This window comes from Salvelinus alpinus, chromosome 5 (assembly GCF_045679555.1).
Source record: "Salvelinus alpinus chromosome 5, SLU_Salpinus.1, whole genome shotgun sequence".
NCBI classification, from domain to species: Eukaryota; Metazoa; Chordata; class Actinopteri; order Salmoniformes; family Salmonidae; genus Salvelinus; species Salvelinus alpinus.
In genome coordinates this window covers 67,403,487-67,415,714 of record NC_092090.1, presented here as the reverse complement: position 1 = coordinate 67,415,714, position 12,228 = coordinate 67,403,487, and the positions used below count along the sequence as shown (strand labels likewise).

The 12,228-nt window shown below is 45.9% G+C and overlaps 1 protein-coding gene across 7 annotated transcripts in view; it reads left to right on the top strand.

Moving 5' to 3' along the window:
• LOC139576570 (splicing regulator ARVCF-like) overlaps window positions 1-12,228 on the top strand; it is a 233,329-nt gene that overhangs the window by 196,721 nt on the left and 24,380 nt on the right. For all 7 annotated transcript variants that reach the window (XM_071402800.1, XM_071402806.1, XM_071402801.1 and 4 more), the window contains one exon: window positions 694-765. In XM_071402800.1, the coding sequence (XP_071258901.1) occupies window positions 694-765 (72 nt within the window). The remainder of the gene's footprint in view (window positions 1-693; window positions 766-12,228) is intronic.

Below are 12,228 nucleotides of genomic sequence, written 5' to 3'. Positions count from 1 at the left end.
CCTCATGTCCTGTCTCACTATCTCACCCCTCCGCTTATAGCTACTGTAGCATTAGTAGTTTGGATCTCCTCCAAAACTGAAAAGTTCCACGGACTTCACTTGTTTGCCCTCTTAATGTGCTGTAGCCTTGCTGTAGTTCTCACTCCTTCATCCTACCACACAGCATCGTAGTGTTAGTCATTCAAACCTTGCCTAATCACGAGGTGTAGAGGTAGGGGAGACCAGGTAAGACCAATAAGTTTGGGTAGTGAAAAGGAACCTGGGATTTAGTTTTTAGCCATGTCCCGTCCGTGTTGACGATATGGATGGAGAGACGTTAATGAGCTGGCCCTTCTGTAGTCACTCTGCTCAATTACCCTCCCTGCCTTATTAAAGGAGGTTCCCCACTAGGCTGCTACTAGACATGTGTGGTGATGGTGTGTGTGTGTACTCTCATGTCTGTCCATCTGTGTTTGAATGTGTGTGTGCAGTGATCTCAAGGGACATTGTCAATGATCTCTGTCTGGTATAGTGGAGTGTTTACCCACTTTTTTTGTGGAGGCAACAGTTGACCCACCTTTGCAGAAAAATGCTTTGAAAGTATAGTGAGCGTTATTTTTCCCCCCGTGACCGGCGATGGGAGTTTACCACTACGCCACTGGTCTGGTTGTCTGTTTGACATGTACATCTGTTCTCTCTCCAATCTCTATACAGGCAGGAAAAACGGAGAGAATGCCAAAAGCTACGACACGCTGGATCTCCCCAAACGCACTGAACCCACAAAAGGTAGGCTTGTTCTGTCAGAGGTTCCCTTATTACAGCTTCGACCGGTCACTCCTGTTCCCGCCCACTGAAAAGGATAATATCCCAAATATTTGCAAGTGTGTGCACGAGCATTAATCACAGGCATCAGGCCTTTTGTGAAGGGCTCCCAAACATTTGAGCTGATCTGATTTGGAATCAGTTCCTTTACATGGGAGATGAATAGCAGCAGTGAATCAAGTTCTGCAACCCCAACAGTGTCACTATAGAACTGAATGACATCCAGTCGTCCTTTATCTGAACCACACGCACCACAAGGGAACCTATAATCCAAGGTGCCTTGAGAAATGTTATTTTGCTTATAAAGGAATGCAACAGTATTATAGTAAGTTCCAACTAGATACAAGGCCGGACAGTCCCCTCCTGTTTCAGCAATGTTGGAACACTGTTGACGGGTGGGAATGGCTGGTTCAGGCAGGCAGACAGCTATTACCCAGCAGCAGGTTGGAATTGGATTTGATGGTGGGTAGTGGAAGCAAGCGAGTCACCCTGGGCCTGTGCGGTAAAGCATTTCTGTCAGCCGTGAGTCTTCTCCAGCCTCTCCAACCCCCTCTACAGTTACCGATACAGAACCTGAGAGGACCAACACACAAGGGATTGTTGCAGTACTCCTCTCCCCATAGCTGAGCTAGTACTTTACTCCTATAGGCCTACTTTAAGAGTCAGCACATGTTCCAATGTCTTATCTCAATGATTTACTTGTAACATAAGAGACCCTACTTGCACTGCTTATTTCTAATACACTTGAGGAATGTTATGCCACTATGAGGCGGTTTGCTGTACTGCTACCGTTTTGATAGAATATATATAGGTTTATCGTTGTACTGTTCCTGCTATTGATCGAATGAGCCGAAACATTTCCACCTGCACCCTTTTCTCGTCTTTCTGAAGAATAAACATCCCAATTGGTTGCTGCAGTCCAACATTGGCATGCAGGGTGCCACAACAAATCTCTTTGTGCTTTGCCTCTGTGTGTGTGCGCGCATCTCTTTTATCGCGTGCCTCCTTTTGTGGTGTGTGCGTGCGTCTGCCGGCATATAGTTAGGGGTGTGTTTGTCTGCATATAGCAGCTGAGAGAGATACTGTATATTTATGTGTGTGTTGTGGGCTATGCGATATTCACACATCAGCGCCTTCATCAAGGTCTAATGGCATCCGCTCAAAGTCAATAGCATTTCCTGTATGGCTGCAATTAGCCACATTAGCTAGTCAAAGTGGGTCTCCCATTAAACTAGATTACAATTAATTGCGGTGCTTTAAGGTGGTAAGCCGATTCTGCCTCCTTTTTATCGCTCTAAAGTAAAGTAAAGCAGATGAGCTGGGAGGAGGGTAATTAGCATGTTCCACATGCTGGAAGCGCTACGCAACACTGGCTGCACTAGAAACAGTGTTTGGCTAGCTGCAATGTGGTAAGGTTTCAATGGCACACAATTAAAAGTAATCCTCTTGTCTTGCGTTTTGACTTCTGAGATTCTGAGATCAATAAAAAGCACTGTCTTGAATCCATCAATAGTCTAGGTGTGTGGAGACAAATTGTACACTGAACAAAAATCTAAACGCAACATGTAAAGGGTTGGTCCCATGTTTCATGAGCTGAAATAAAAGATTTTGACTCCTACGCACCTGGAACAGACACTTTTCAGTAGTAAGGACCTTAAGAGGGCAAACTGCCTCTGTTTCTGCAATAAAAGATCCCAGAAGTTTCTCATACGTACCGGAAGCTAATATCTCTCAAATGTTGTGCACAAATGTGTTTACATTCCTATTAGTGAGCATTTCTCATTTGCCAAGATAATCCATCTACCTGACAGGTGTGGCATATCAAGAAGCTGATTAAACAGCATGACCATTACTCAGGTGCATCTTGTGCTGGGGACAATAACAGACCACTCTAAAATGTGCAGTTTTTGTCACATAATACTATGCCACAGATGTCTGAAGTTTTGAGGGAGTGTGCAATTGGCATGCTGACTGCAGGAATGTCCACCAGAGCTGTTGCCAGAGAATTGAATCGCCTCCAACGTTGTTTTAGAGAATTTGGCTGTATGTCCAAGCGACCTAACAAACGCAGACCATGTGTACAGTGTCGTGTTGGCGAGCAGTTTGCTGATGTCAACTTTGTAAACAGAGTACCCCACAGTGGTGGTGGGGTTATGGTATGGACAGTCATAAGCTACGGACAATGAACACAATTGCTTTTTATTGATGCCAATTTGAATGCACAGATACTGGGAAAAGATCCATAGGTCCATTGTTGTGCCATTCATCCGCCGCCATCACCTCATGTTTCAGCATGACTATTCACAGCCCCATGACGCAAGGATCTATACACAATTCCTGGAAGGTGAAAATGTCCCAGTTCTTCCATGGCCTTTCATACTCACCAGACATGTCACCCATTGAGCATGTTTGGGATGCTCTGGAACGACGTGTACGACAGCGTATTCCAGTTCCCGCCAATATCCAGCAACTTCGCACATTCATTGAAGAGGAGTGAGACAACATTCCACAGGCCACAATCAACAGCCTGATCAACTCTATGCGAAGGAGATGTGTCGCGCTGCATGAGGCAAATGGTGGTCACACCAGATACTGACTGGTTTTCTGATCCACGCCCCTACCTTTTTTTAAAGGTATCTGTTACTAACAGATGCATATCCGTATTCCCAGTCATGTGAAATCTGTAGATTTGGGCCTAATTTATTTATTTCAATTGACTGATTTCCTTATATGAACTGTAACTCAGTAAAATATTTTAAATTGTTGCACTTATATTTTTGTTCACACCACAGTATGAGGAGAAAATTATAGTCCTAGAAAAGCTTTCCACTTTGGCTGACTCACCCAATGATGCGTAGTTCACTCGCCGGCGATGGACGATTTACTCTCATGCCAAAAGCCCATCTCTTGTTTTACTTTGTAAAACGATGTTCGTAGCCTACAGTCAGATTAGTGTTATCTTTTAAGCAGGAACTATTTGCTTTTCAACCTGTGTTTTTCAACCCCGATAGTATTTTAAATATTACAAAAGGCTTGTTCTGGCTTCATGCTGTTAATTGATAGATTTGCAGCGTGTTCCCGGGCTATATGCCTTGTGATTGGGCTACGTTAACACGATCCACAGCTAGGCTATTTGTTTTAAGAAGCTATTGGTCCTATGTGGCAGGTTCATGTCTAGCAGAGGGAGTGAGATGGATCATAGAATGTGAATCTCATTCTAGTTCTGAGACGGATACAGGGGCGCTTCTCTCTCACCACCGCAACGGCCCTTCATGGTCTCTAACATAGGCTATAATGTTGATCAAACTGTAAGCACGAGCCGGCCCAACACTAACTCATTCTTTAGAACATCAGGTCGCGGGCTCAAAATCTACGTTTCCACATTACGTTTTTAGGAGGCTGGATAATTAATGAGGCAGCAACTCGAATTAACTCGGATTGCCATTATTTGAATTTGTACATTGCAAACAGTGTTTGAAAAAAATACATACACGTTAAGGTTCTGGTTCCGGTCAAATAGGTTCCGGAAACGAAACAGTCCAAAACGAAGAGGTGCTGGCTCAAATTAAGCACTGGTTAAAACGATTTGTGTTTGAGAGCAAATGTTTGCAAATGTTTACCTGTACATATACATGATGTAAATGTGGTGTGGTAAAGTTTATACGTACCTATGGTGAGTATGTTAAACATGGATTATTGCTCAACTGGATTAATCATTTTGTAGTATACAGCTGCAATCCTACTTTTAGTCTACCCATGATTTGTTCACATAGGATATTACATTTACCTGCGCTGTTTATCTATGCTAATCCTGTATACTGTGTGGTTGTACGTCTAGCTACAGTTTGTCTATGTTAATGTCCCTGTTTGTAGAGAATTTGGGAGCTATTCTCCTCAAATGCACTGGCAGAGGGAGAGATTTGTGGGAGATTACATGTGTAGTTCAGCCCTGATCTGTTGTCCAATAGAGGTCACAGACCCTCCGCATCACTTACCAACAGGCTGCAGTCTATGATTACGGTAAAAACCACATGAGATTTAGGGTCTCCAGCAGTGCATTAAAAAAAACGCATACACAGACACGCAATCACACACACTAGTAGTGACTGGTCTGCACCCAATCAGAGCGCGGAGGAAGGAATCCCAACTGAAACGATATGTTACGGACATGAAGTCGCTATCATTTTAGGAACGCCATTTTTAATTCACCATGAGGTTGTTGATTCTGTGTGTAGCTAATTCTCTCTGCCTGATTGCACTATAAACAGACCTGTTGATAGTACAGAGATTATTAAAGGACTTCCTAAGTTCCTGTTATTGCATTATTCATAGAGTTGAACAGAGGCGCTGGAACAAAAGTAATTAAGAACTCTGAAAGAAAGCGTTTCATTAGGGAGAGAGAGAGAGCGACCGAGTTGATGGGACACACCCCAACGTTAATTGAAACCGCACCACGCGTAAACCTTTTGCTTTGAGGAAAGGTCATGTACGAAGTGTGTGTGTGTCTCAGCCCAACGTTTATTGAAACCGCACCACACGTAAACCTTTTGCTTTGAGGAAAGGTCATATACAGACGTGTTTGGCACGGAGTGTGTGTAGGTACCCTCGCAGAGAGCAGAGGGAAATCACTTCAAAACAGTTTTTTGTTTTGTTTCTTCAGTACCGGAGGTGTGGATAGAGAGGGGGGCATCAAAGTGGAAAGATGCAGTTTTGAAATGGGAGAAACCGAAAGAGGGGGAGAGTCCTGGGAGGAGAGAAGGCACAGATTAATCATTTTTGTTTTGTATTTTTTCCGCAGCACATTGTTTTTGATCTCTTCCTCTCGGGCCTTCCCCACTCACTACTCCGTTTACTCTAGGAACCTGCATGAGGAGAGCTGAGCACTCACTACTCCGTTTACTCTAGGAACCTGCATGAGGAGAGCTGAGCAGCACTCCCTACTCCGTTTACTCTAGGAACCTGCATGTGGAGAGCTGAGCACTCCCTACTCCGTTTACTCTAGGAACCTGCATGAGGAGAGCTGAGCAGCACTCCCTACTCCGTTTACTCTAGGAACCTGCATGTGGAGAGCTGAGCACTCCCTACTCCGTTTACTCTAGGAACCTGCATGAGGAGAGCTGAGCAGCACTCCCTACTCCGTTTACTCTAGGAACCTGCACGAGGAGAGCTGAGCAGCACTCCCTACTCCGTTTACTCTAGGAACCTGCACGAGGAGAGCTGAGCAGCACTCCCTACTCCGTTTACTCTAGGAACCTGCATGAGGAGAGCTGAGCAGCACTCCCTACTCCGTTTACTCTAGGAACCTGCATGAGGAGAGCTGAGCACTCCCTACTCCGTTTACTCTAGGAACCTGCATGAGGAGAGCTGAGCACAACAATCAAGCTAAGTCACATACTGTGTATAGTACAGCTGTATAGAGATGCTATGCTTCTGCTGTAAAATAGCCAAAGTGCAATTTTGCTAAGTTCACAACGCAGGCGACCTGTGTTCTGATGTCCTTAGTTGCCATCCCAGGGACTGTATGTATCCTTCCACCTCTGTTGTGTTTTCCCTGAGCCAGCACTCTTTCATGATGCTTGAATGTTTCTTTAATGACTAGGATGAATGCCTTGTTCAGCTTTTCTTACAGTATTTACAACAAGTAGGATTGATTAGAACTGCGTTAAGCTGTGTTAGTGTACCGTACTTAGTAGTGGCCGTAGGAGGGAGCAATCGAGAGGCAGCCGGGGCATAGGTTCATGAGTCCCCTCGGGACTCAGTCTCAGAATGTCTCTGTGTTTCATTTTCCTTTCTCTTTTCTTGCACCTTTCCTCTCCACTGTGCTTTCGAAAGTTTGCCAATTTTGGAGATTTATGTTTTCCCTTCGCCGAACAAACAAGTTGAAGAATTGAGGTAACAATTCAGTAACAACGCTACGACTCCATAATGCTTTAACGGCTTAGTTTACGAGCCTAGCGTTTAATTTGAAGAGGGTTTTAAAACGTCAACAGCAACTAGAGCCTCACTGTGGTGTGTTACTGCTGCGTAACCTTAACCACACTTTTAACCTTACGCCTAACCGAAAATTATTATTTCATGCATTTTTACTAAATAGCCAAATTTGACTTTGTGGCTGTGCTATCTAGTGGAAACCAAGTACATTCCCTGAGTTTATGCTGAAAGGGTCAAGTCATGTTTGAACTGGAATTCCATCTGGTCATACAAGGTGACAAAACCATAGGCCATTGCCATATCATGTAACTTAATTTGAACAGTCTTTTACAACCTACAGGAAATATATATTTTTTCCCTATGCTCTCTGACTCACGGATGTGTTTAGAATCCCACTTGAGTTAACTAATTGTTGTGTATTGAATGGTGACTGTCAGTATGGAGGCAAGGCGTGTACCTCTGAGGTGCTTTGTAGACCGCGGAGGGGAACTAAATGTCTCCCTTGAAGATTGTCACTGCTTTACATTTATCACATTAGCAACCGGAACCCGGAGTCTGACGGAAGGTTCTGAAGGAATTGGAATGCTCTTAGTCCCTGTGGATTGAATCTTTTTTTAATCTTCTTTTTTTTTTTTTTTTACACACACTTTCCTTACCTCCCTAATCCCTAACAGAAAGTAAATGCCTTCCATTTCCCCTTATTTAACTCCCAGAACTATTCAGTAATCTCTTGTGTAATAACTTGAGATGTGAGTCAGAGTATTCAAAACCGGAGGGAAAGTTAGGGCAGATCGACAGGCCCGCCCCGAGTGAAAGTAGAAACTCAGTAAATTATTCATACAGTTATGTTGAGACTGCAGCCGCAATCCCCCACCCAGAGAAACCATGTCTCCATCTTCAGAAGAGCTTCACTACTGAGGAATGTAACACCGAGATAGCGAAACGATAACTCTCGGGACTGCTATATGCACGCAAGCGCACACAAACACACACACTCGCTCTCTCTCTCTCACACACACACAATCCTGCCTGCCTGCCTGCCTGCCTCCAACTGACAGGGTGACTCCTTATCTCCTCAAGACACAAATATTCCTCAGCTGTTCCTCACCCCTTCCGCCTCTTCCTCTCCTCCTGCTGTTAGATTTAGCAGGATGGTGAGACTTTGCGCGGTTGGTGCCAGTGCCAAACACCTCCTGCCCCGTCACGTGCGCCAATGCGCACACCTACCTCACACTCACAGCACCCGTCAGATAAAACATGAGTCTGACTCTGTGAAGCTGGTAGGAGACACTGGAGGGTGTCCCTTATTCACTGTCATTAGATCGGTCTGGCATGTGAGTGTCTGTGCACACAGAAAGGGGAACATTAGCAAGTCTCTATTCTGAAAGGGAATAAGGTATGATGAGACTGCTTTATCGTTGAGTCACTATCCCAGTCACCATATTGAGCCACAAAACGGGCTATAGAATTCTCCGTGGACATAATAATCCAATGGATTTTACTGACCGCTATCGCCACTCACCAACCACCCACAAAAAGTCCTCTGAACTCTGAAACAATCAGCGCTTAATGCCAAGTGTTTGTGCGTCTGTTTGCGCCCGTGTTTGTGTTTGCGCCCGTGTTTGCGTGTGTGTGTGGTGGGGGGTTAAAAGCCAGCTTTGAAGTAATTTACCATCCCCTCGAACAGTACCATGACTGGTGGCTCCCCAACTATGAGGGGATGAGATTATAAATTTGTTTTCTCTGAATCCAGCTGTTTGATGCCACCCATTGTGATGCCCGGTCATAATGAACCATGGCGCTGCCAGCCTGTCAATCGTCGCATGCCAATCACAATCACACTCTGCTGGACTCCGTGTCTCAACTAGTCTGCCTCTGAAACAGAAACACCACGGAATGGGCCCACAACGAACCAGAAGTCATCATTTTGACTTGTCAACGCCTCAGCTCTCGGCTGCAATTTTCTCTTGTGAATTCCCCCGCAAACCATTTCATTCAAACAGTTGATGATCACCTGAAATAATGAGCATAAAAGGAAAGAATGAAACCAAAGGAAAGGGAGAAAGCCTTGTTGTTGAAGACAGACCACCCCGTGGGTCATTGGGAATGCACTGAGGCTTCTGATAACCCAAAGCCCTGGGAGGTCCCATGTTGAAAGGCTGTTATGCATCATTAGCTGGATGCTTTGGCTCTGTAAAAATAAACCTGCTGTGTGTAGTAGTAGTAGTAGTAGTAGCAGCTATAGTTAGTGTGTGCGTGTGTGCGACACGATGGCAGAGCGCCAGCTCTGATTGCACTAGTCTTCCTGTGGTCTACAATCCTCATGACCACTTCCCTTCTCCCTGCGAGATCCGTCATGAAATGTTTCTTATTTTCCACCATAGCTGCCTTGTCTCTTTCTAAACAATGTTTTCCGGCTCTGCAGAATCTAGCTAGGGAGAGTGTGAAAGGGGGAATCCAATCCACAGTAGCCCTCAATATCATCACGATTCTCTGGATGATTTAGCGTGCTACCCTCTAAACAAGAACGGCTGGAGCGGTAATTACAGAGGAGAATTAGCAGCAGGAGGGAAGAATGAGATTTAACCCTCCAATGGGAGCCTTTGTTTGGCCCTGTTTGAGCCAGAATGGGATGTTTCTGTTTCCTATTTCTGCAAGAATCTAATTAAAACCAGCGCAATGGCAGAGACACGACATCGCTGCCGAAGCCGCTATGGTGGTTTGCACAACAAAACACCCTCTAGGAAGTGACTGTGTGATGTTTTAGTCGACGTAGCGTTGGACGTGAATTGGTAGTCCTAAAAAAGTTGGGCCATGTTGTAAACGGGAGTTTTAAAGCACCCCAAGGATCGCTGTCCTCAACAGAGGGAAGTGTCCTGAGGCCATGCAGCATTTTCTACACTCCCTGGGTTTATGCTGACAGGGTCAAGTCATGTTTGAACTTCCAGCCAACTAAACTCCTGGGTGTCTGGGCCCGTTGCCCTTCTGGCCGACGAAGTACTCTCTGACTTAGACTATGTTTAGACTGTCAGGGTCTGAGATGCAGTCAACCTCCATCCCCATCTCCCCTTGACTGTTTCTCTTTTCCTTTTACTCTCTCACACACACACACACTCATCCCTGTGGTGCGGAGGACAAGGTGTTGTGCCCTTGACCGTGAAGGTGGTATTATGTGTCCATTAGAGGGTGTGTTGTTCATCACGCCACTCCACAGAAAATTGCCTGTGAAAATGGCGTAGGCGTAAGCAGTGTTATAGACCCTCATAAGGGTCTGGTAGGGAATTGTGTGTGTCTGTGTGGTTGTTTGTGTGTGTGCCTGTTATGTTCTCATATGTGTGTAGAGAAAAACCGTGATCCCCTTGTTTCCCAGACAAGTATTAATCATGCCACAGCGTATGGTGTATGCCATAGTTGATGGTACTGTATAATGCCATGCGGGACACAAGCCCAGAGTGAGAGATGGAGCCTGACACAGACACAGGCGGGCGAAATTCCTCCACCGTCAAACACAATCACTGCCCTCATCGCACACCTGATCCCCAGCCTATCTCGACCAGCCCCAGTCTCATCCCCAAGCCTGCATCTGTCCTTGTCCTAGCTACAGACCCCGTGTCAGCCTTATTTTCCAATCCCCAGTCCTAGACCCTAGCGCCGCGCGTCAACATTTGTCCCCAGCCCCCTCGGCCTCTCATCAATGCCCAGGCACTGATCAAGCCAGAAGCATGCTGGATTAACTGGTCGCTCATTTCAAAAGTCTCCCCACAGTTCAGATCGTTTAACTCACCCGCTTAGCTATTTCGCTCCTTCTCAAGATTGTTTCTCCTCCAAACATGATATGTCAGCTTAGCCTTCTAAGTCAAATCGAATGTTATTGGTCACATACACATATTTAGCAGATGTTATTGCGGGTGTGGAGAGATGCTTCTAGCGCTCATCTGTTTTATGATACCATTAGGCAGACGGGTGTCCTGTCTCGCGTTCGCTCACGTTGCGGTCGACCAGTTGCAATTTATATTTTTTTCCCCTCTCGCTCTCAATTCCTAATGTAAAAACAAATGTCCCGTTTCGCTCTCAAATCCTTGTCGGATGCAGTCGCCACGTGTTCAGAATGCCAATTCTCTCATCCTGTTCAACCAAAGGTTTTCATTGCTGACCAGCTGTCTTGTAAGTTTGTGTTCGTGCGTAGCTGCCTCATGACAACTTTACTTACGGCTTTGCCTTCCAGGCTTTGTGAAGCAACACAGACAAGGTAATATCAAGTGCTTTATCTCAGTTCTGTCTTTCTCTTGGTTTTCGCTGTGCTGCTGGAGTTTAACATTTGTCTGCGTACGTGATGAGCCTTGACAAACAGTGCCATCCAGCCCTCAAGGTGAGGCTGCAGAACAGTACACTAACCCTGTTCTCTCAGAAACATAACACTGCCTGGGAGACAGACGGGCTGTTATTAAAAATAACACAAGATACTGGAGACTAATTCTAACCCTGCAATGCCGTTTCTGTCTGAAGTGTGTCACTTACTGAGGGAAGATGATCGGTGTTATTCGAGTACTTTGAAAGGACCCTCTTTCATTTTCATTTTAGCTTGTCAGTCTCTAAGTGTTCACCAAATAAATGGACTAAGAGGGAAAATAAGAAGATAATATCTTTAATGTTGTTGTCAGTGTGATCCTCTTTGCCGTGCCGTCGAGTGAACAGATTTGTTAGTCGTGAGGATGGGGTTGCCGTGGCAACCTCAGCCCTATGCTATTTCGGTTCCAGGCGATACTCTACTCCTCTCTCTACCCTCTGCCGTCCACCACACGACTCTTACTCCCCCTGCCTTTCCTACACGCCTCCCATCCCTCTTTCGCTTTCTCATCCTCCTCCTTTTCACCCTCTCCTCCACATCTCTCCTCTCCCTACCTCTCTTAATCCTCCATATTCTTATCCATCTCTCACCCTCACGTTTTCTGTCCGCGACTCCATTTTGTGAGCAGCTCAGCTCCCCCCCCGTCCTCCCAGTCCCACGATCCCTCCCACTCCCCCAACCCGATCTCCAGGATTTGAACTCCTCTGTGATATACAGTCTGACACTAAAGCGCTACGGTAGATCCACACACAGACATCAGAGCAGCCTGACCATCAGAGAGCCGACCAACCAGTGTGGTCGGGTCTGTGTTGTGCGGCCCTGACAGAGAGAAAATTAGTCCTGAGCCTCCGACCACATGGGCCTTGGGATCTGAGCCTTATCTGCGGCCTCCATAATAACATCCAGTCCCCTGCAGTCCAGATATGCATCTAAATGTGTCTGTCCGGCCAGGCCCGGCCACATGCGGAGAGGCTAGCTGCTCTGTTCCTAAACCTTCCCTGAAGTCACACGTAATCCGACTAATGGTCAGTGTCTGTCTGAGCCCTAGACAGGATGTCGGGACTGGAAACTAACTGGCCACTGTGTGACTGGGCTGAAGGCAGGCTCAGAGAAACGGATTAGTCCATCCCTATGACGTGTGGTCAGTT